Below are 7,386 nucleotides of genomic sequence, written 5' to 3' on the forward strand. Positions count from 1 at the left end.
TTTGTGTTAACTCACAAACCACATCCAGAAATCATTTGGGAGAGCGTGTTTCAGGTTGGGCCAACAATGCCAAGGGCTATTCTAACAACTTAACAGTATGGATTTTCAAGCTCTAATGTCTGGGAACATCCCTTCTCCCACCCCAACTCTTTAATTTACTACTGTAAATGTTGCTGCTGTGCCTCTGTTGCCCTCCCCATAGCTGAGGCAGTGCGAGTGTGAGGCTTTTGTTCCAAGGGGTAAGTTGTCTCTTCCTATTCCATCTTTTTGCCTTCTCTTCCCAGCAGTGTACTGAAGATGATGTCTGTTGGCATATATGGATTCAGTGAATCACAAGAAAAAAATGGGTGAATTAGGGCATTGTGTTAGGATACAGAGTCCTGTATTCCAAGGATATGGGGGAAAAGAAAGGTGTACATGACATAGAAACCATATGTATCCATGGCAGGTAGGAATCCCAATGCCACCTTGAATGCCACTCTATACTGAAAAGACTTTTCTTGAAAGACAGATCGTGTCCCTGCTTACTCTGCTCCTCGCAATAAGAACTTACAGAGTAAAACCCTTACTGCCACCTTCCCAAAAATTCTAATGGTAACATGTTAATTACTGGTCTTGAAATACTGATTTTTGGAATGACTGTCTTAAGGATTCAGGGGTTAAGATTCCAGTTTTCTTGACATCTTTTAATTCAGATTTCAAACAGAAAACGGTGTCATTAGTTGTTTTCATTTAGGAGGAACTGAACAAAACCCAGCAAAAATGCCCTCAACAGCAACCCTCTCTGAAGCCAGACCCCATAGCTCTTTATTTTCACTAGCCAACTTTATACGTATTGGGTATTCATGTATAGCAGATATAGACCACGCTGTGGAAACACAACAGGTCCACTGAAAGAGAGAACTCCGAGGAAGAGCTCCAGTACATCACATCTGCTCAACGTATATGTAAAACTGCTAGGAAAGATGAAGAAACAATTTATAGCTCAGTGCCTCCAGTAGCTGGAAGGCATACAACTAATGGATCTTTTCTCCATTAGACCAAGAAGTCTCTGGAAGTCTTTCAGTCTTTGCGCTGCCACAGTGGTTGATTGTTAGCAGAAGCGTCTGCACCAGTCTCTAGACGTGAACGCCCGAGAAGCAGCAAAAACCTTCGCAATGGAAACTCCCCTTTGGAATTTGCTTGGTTTTAACACAGGGTCTGGTTAGCTGATCCTCACAGCACTCTGCAAGGCTCATCTACTTTCCTACTAAGGGTTTGTGTTTGACAGAAAGACTTAGCTTCCTCCCCCACTCCCCCTCACTGGGTCTCCAAGATGATCTAATGAAATAATTCTTAGATGAGTTTCCTCTCTCTTCTTAGCATAATATGTATTTTTTTCTTTCTACTGAAGACTAGATTCTCAAAGCAAACAAAAACCTGGCTGTGCTTCTAGTGCTCTTTTTATAGTTAACCACTGTTGCTCTCTTTGAAGTACTGTCCAGGAAGAAATATCTAGAGCACTTTTTCAAAAAGGGAGACTGTCACTGGCAACTCCCTCTTCAGGATCAGGTATAAAATTGATATTGCCAAGACATTTCAGATCAGTTAAAGTGATTGTAATATTTTGTTCAGCTTCAGAAGTTATAGGGGAAAAAGGCCACTCAGAAATCAATTGTATAGCTATTTATTTTCAGATGATGTCTTACAGTTTTATAGCTTCTCTTACTTGCAGTCTAAGGAAAAGGTCATGAAAATGAGTGGAACTGAACACCAGTGCAAAATTGCAAGTCATATGTTAAAGCCAGATCTCAAAACTTCCAAAAAAGCAGAGACAGAGGAACAAAGAAGAATTTCTGATCAAGAGAACCACTAATTTAAAATTGTCAAAAGTCTCAGAAAACATCACTATCTTGTTATCTGCCATGCTGTACAAAGACATGGGAATAAAACTTTTGTCTTAATCCAAATAGACATCACAAAATAAGAAAAAAGCTGGGAGAGACAAAGTAGTTCACAACACGTCATTTGCCTGTAGAGTGAGGAACACAAACTAGGCCTCCTAATTGTCAATCTAGTGTCCTATATTCTAGTGACACACTACCTCTCATGAACAGAATAATTAACTAGAAGAGAAGAGGAGGCACATGATCAGATCCTACAGCTTTCTATTATTTAGGATGAACGGAAACACTTCCAAAATAGGCAACTGGAAACATCTTTTTATGCAGCGAATTTTAGAGTTGGCAAAAGTGACCTTCCAAGAAAAAGCATAAGAGAAACCTATTCTGGTCATTCAAGTAGTTAAATCCTCATATAATCTGGTATGAAAGTTGCTATGTGCCTTCCACCACTTAAAACCAATGTGAGTTAACCAGCCTAGTAGCAAGGAGCTGACTGAAGAGGAACAAGCCTTGTATTTCCACTTGTTGTGTATAGGTATTATATCTTCCGCAGTTCCTGATAGTCATATAAACAACGTTAATCTTCAAAACAAATGACAGCCATTGTAAAAGTGCCTTCCTGTAAATGCTAGCTTTGCTTTTTACTTAAAGACACACCTCGCAGAACAATAGCTCAGCAGGTATGAATACAACTAAACAATGCATAGACTCCCTGTAGTTTCAAGTTTACATCCTGCAGGCACTTTTGCAAAAGTGGATAACGATGTATTTGGGTAGAAATCTGAAATTATAAAACTAGCACAGAAAAGTAGATCTTGATGTCTAACATTACTCATATTACCATCACCATAGCTATTCATAGCTAACCTTTGTATACCTACTAATAATTTAGTTTAAATTGTTATTCCTCAATTTGGAAAACACTGAAATTAAGTTTTTGGAAAAAGTCTTCAGTGTTGCTACACTATATCTAAGAACCCACTTAAGAAGATCCAAAAAGCTATATAGAAAGTAGATCATACTCTATTGTAGATCTAAGTAGATCATGCTCTACTGTGCTTGAAGCATTTTGTACATTATTTTACTTCATTTCCTCCTTTAGCTTTTGAAATCCTCAATACAGTTTTCAGAAGGGCACGATTAAGCCCTCAACACATCTCACGTTAAGCTATCTCAGTTGTAAGTTAGCGTAATATTGTTTTAAAACAGGTTTAACAGAATGGAAAAAAAAGAAAATCAGGATGCCAGTGTTTATTCAAAAAGACTAGTTCTTATGACTAATTATTAGTCAGCTTGATGGAACATTTCTTGTTTAAAAGAAACATTAATACATCATCCATCAGTGTGTTTCAAATACAAACTTTTTCAGGTTATGAACACATGACCCAGGATAGACTCTAAGTAGGAATAAGTCTAAGTGAGGTCAAAATAGATAATTTGTACTAAGATAGAACTGGACTTTATACACACACAAGTTCCTAAAGGCTCCTCTTCCCCCAAGTGAAATTTATATTTCAGTGATGCAAAACAACAGCCTTACTGCAGCATGTACTAGGACCATAGGTGAATTTTAATTTTGGTAAAGAGGTCTGGTAGTTTAATCCAATTGCAAATCTTTTTTAAATACAGAAACATGGAATTTAGGGCTTTAAACTGAATTTATCGGATATATTTCCATGATAAAACAATATAGCTTACCAAAATAATTCTATATGACCCTCAGGAGAACACAGCACTCCATTGAACAAACAAAGTTGGTTTGTGGCGTTTTTTGTTTGATTGGTTGGTTTTGGGTTTTTTTTTTTTCTTAATAACACTTTGGTTGATAATCAAAATTTCTGGGTAAGATTTACTTGAATACAGAGAAATATATCTTTAAAATCCAAGATTACCAACATCAATGAATTACAGCTATCACGCTATTACCAAAAGCTCCGGAAACCTCAAACCACAGGAGCAATACGCCTGCCGAGCCCTTAGACCATACAGACAGAATGACAGGTCTGTAACTCAGTACTTTCCTGTTTTGTCCCCTTTCCCCTGCACTGTGTGTATCGTAGCTGGATGCCAAATAGGTCTCTTCCCCCATATACAGCAGACAAAATGAGCTGCGGTGACACACCAACACGTAACAACTTTCTGGGGGTTACTGATTGACGCTGTGTGCGTGAGGGGGGTCACACAACGTCCCCTCACAGCATGCCACATCGCTGCAGTGCGTTACAAGGGCAGGGCGATGTCATACCAGTGAACCTCGCAGCAGTTCCTTGGCAAAAGGGAGGCTGTGGCCCTCTTTAGTCATAGGCTCCCACACCCTTGGGCTTCATTTTGCACGTGCCATTCCTATCATGCATTAAAGTGATTCTTCAAGTATTACATAAAGAGTAAATGTCAGCCTTGATTTTTGTGTGCACACATGCACGTATTTGTGGATTATGTTGTTTATTTAGTCAGGTTAGCTAAAAAATGTTGAGGTATTCACTTTCTGATGTTGTTGCCAACAAAAAGGATGAGTAAGATAAAAATACAAGGGCATTACTTAGCCACCTGATGACTTCTGTAAGTATATTTTGAAGCTCTGTATAACACAGGTTACTATGTATTTAATAAATCCAATGGATTAGCACTGTAAGAAAATTAAAAAAAAAAAAAGTGGAAAACAAACCAGCAAGGCATTCAATTTCATTTTCTATTATTTTTCCAGGTCACCCAAAAGTTGATTTTTTTTTTTTTTTTTTGAGAAGTCAAAAGCCTGTGTTCAGTCCTGCAGCACAGAGGCGCCATCGCTACACTACACCGAATTGGTTTCCCCAGACCAAGCCTTTCTCCTTCCTAGGAGAAACACACTGCTGCTGATTTTATCAATACCAGCATGGTGTTTTAAGCGCTGTATTACTGAGGATGGCACAATGCAAGAGTAGAAGTTAGATGAACATTATTAAACAAAGGAGCGTGCTCACCGTGCAGACTAAAGCACAGGACAAAGAGGTGTTCGTTTGTTTTAGATGAGGGAGCTGTGATTACAGTCATGGCAAATGCTGAATACACAGGCTAGCGCTCTCTGCCCTTCAGAAGTAAAGAACCATTTTCAAGATTTTAACTTTGATATAGAAATAACTGCTTTAAAGTAGATCCAGAATGCATTCTCTATCTGAAGCAGCCTTTATACCTTATCTGGATAAAGTTTCAATTTTTAATGAGGGCAGGGCAGGAGGGTTTCCAGGCCTCTGAGTACTAGCTATGTGATGCAACATACCAGACCTCTCAAAATACCCACACAGAAGACATTTCATCACACTGTCAACATTAACTTCGTATTACTGTTTTTGCTGGTTGTTTCAGTCTTAAGTATCCCTTTGAATTAGTTTAAAAAAAACAAAACAAAAGGGTAAACTTTCCCAGGAAATAAGTACTGAATAACAGGGAAGGTTTTGTTTATTTAGAGGTCTGTCATTACTTTAAAGCCTATTTTATATTATATCCATTAAAACACATGAGAGATTTTCCTCCCTCTCCTCTGTAAAACTGTTTTAGCTACATTCTGGAAGTCAATAGGCAGGGTAGGACATTCCTTTGTTGGCACAGCCCTGAACAGTCAACTTCCCAGGTTTCTCTTCTCAAGCCTGTATTTACAGGCTGCTCTTCTGAGAAAAAGGAATTTATGTTTGCTTATGGCCTTGCCATGAAGGTAACTGATATCAAAAAGCACAAGACCGTTTAAGATGACCTGCACTGATTCTAGAGGACAAAATTTATAGCCAAGTAATCTCATTTTTTCAATAGTTTTGCATGAATTTGATATTTAAGTCCAAAGAAAGTAAACAGCAAATACAACATGACACTAATGTAACTGGACTACTTGAAGGAATAAAGTGGACTTAAGTGTGTTGGAGAACAACAAAACTAACAGCAAAATACCCCAGTAAATTTAGAGACATATAAATGATAACAACAACATCTTCAGAAATATGAAAACATTCGATAGTAAACCAGTAAGATTTAGTAAACAGTAAAATAGAACAATCCCCCCGAAAGCTTTCCTTTGGGCTCAAAGCTGCAAATGCATTGCAGCTGTAAGTTCATTTGCATGATTAAATGTATTTGCAAATTTAAGTGCTTTCTCTCATACAACACACTATACAGAATGAAGATTACGGATCCAACACTGCCATCGCTACTCAACCGAAGGTATGATTCTTAAGGGAACTTTGCTCAATTAGAATTGGTGTGTTTTGGAAGGGCTGAGTTTATATAGAGAAAAAGTTCAAACCAAGTGTCTAGTGCCCATATGCAAAATATTTTTAATTCTACAAATAACGAGGCATTTTGGAAAGTTAAAAGCCTACTGACATAAATAGGACTACCCTCAGCAGTCGGTGCTTTGAGGCAGTGCTAGGGTGTACCATCATAAATCTGATTATCAGCTCGGGATGCAGGCAAGCAACTTAATTCAGCGTTAAGCCATTTTTAGGCTCTGGCCCGTATGAAGAAACGGTTTAAGCAGAGGACCACAAGCACCAAGATCTCCAAACCACCTTATCATCAAAGCACACTGAGGGAATTACAGCTCGCTGGAGAACTGAGCCTGCTAGAGAGGGAGAAACCAGTCTTAAAGCCTGCCTTGTCCCGGAGCTGTCGCTCCCAGCTGTAGGGCGGCCCAACCCGTGCGGTCGGGGCCGCGGTCGAGCCCGCCCGGGGCGGCTGCGGCAAAGCCCCGCCGCCTCAGCCGGACCACGCCGAGCGGCGAGGGGAGCCGAGCCCCCCCCGCTGCCTCCGCCCCGAGCCCTTTCGGGTTAGCTGCAAGCGGGCTCTGACAGACTGGGATGGGCGATATCACTCACAAGGCAGGGAAAGAGAAGAAAAAAAAAGAAGTTTGCTCCCTTCCTGCGTGAGGAGCCGAGGCTGCCCCGAGCCCTCCCGCCGCCTCGCCTGTGGAGAGGCGGCCAACGGCCCCCGCCTCAGCGCCTCCGGTGCCGGCCAGCGGGGGCAAAGGTGGCCGCCGTCTCCGCAGACGAGGCGGCGGCGGGCAGCACCCCCCGCCCGTACTCACTTTGTAAGTGCTCTCCGTCAGCTTGTTCACCTCCTCGGGGTCCCGAGACATGATGCCGGCGGGGAGGCGGCCGGTGGGGAGAGCTTCGTCCTCCGGAGAGCGCCTCGGCCCCAGCCCCGCGCCTCCACAGCACACTCGGCTTCTCCCTCCGCCGCTAAGAAACTGTCAAAAACTTGTGGAACCAGCCGGGCAGCGCCGCCGGGGCGGGGCCTGCGGGGCCGCGGCTGCCTGACGCGGCAGGACTGGCTCGGCGGGCGGGGCGGCGGGGATCGCCTCGCCTCGCCTCAACGGGGAGGGCGCGCGGCCCGAGCCGCCTCTACCTGAGTTGCTGCCGCCTGCTTCGTTGTCGTCGTCGGCGCCTCCTCCTCCCTCTCCGGGAGCCCCTGCCGAGCCTCTCCTCCACGGCCTCGGGGCTCCGGTGGTCGTGGCCCCGCGGAGTACCCCGGCGCCGCA

The 7,386-nt window shown here is 42.6% G+C and overlaps 1 protein-coding gene across 1 annotated transcript in view; it reads right to left on the reverse strand.

The window, feature by feature from the left end:
- The window catches only part of BAIAP2L1 (BAR/IMD domain containing adaptor protein 2 like 1), a 44,137-nt gene extending 37,010 nt beyond the window's left edge, over positions 1 to 7,127 (reverse strand). Inside the window, exon 1 of the mRNA XM_075165213.1 lies at positions 6,934 to 7,127. Coding sequence (XP_075021314.1) covers positions 6,934 to 6,984 — 51 coding nt within the window. The 5' untranslated portion in view covers positions 6,985 to 7,127. The remainder of the gene's footprint in view (positions 1 to 6,933) is intronic.
- Positions 7,128 to 7,386: the final 259 nt, after the last annotated feature.

The sequence above is a fragment of the Calonectris borealis genome, chromosome 16 (genome assembly GCF_964195595.1).
Source record: "Calonectris borealis chromosome 16, bCalBor7.hap1.2, whole genome shotgun sequence".
Lineage (NCBI taxonomy): Eukaryota > Metazoa > Chordata > Aves > Procellariiformes > Procellariidae > Calonectris > Calonectris borealis.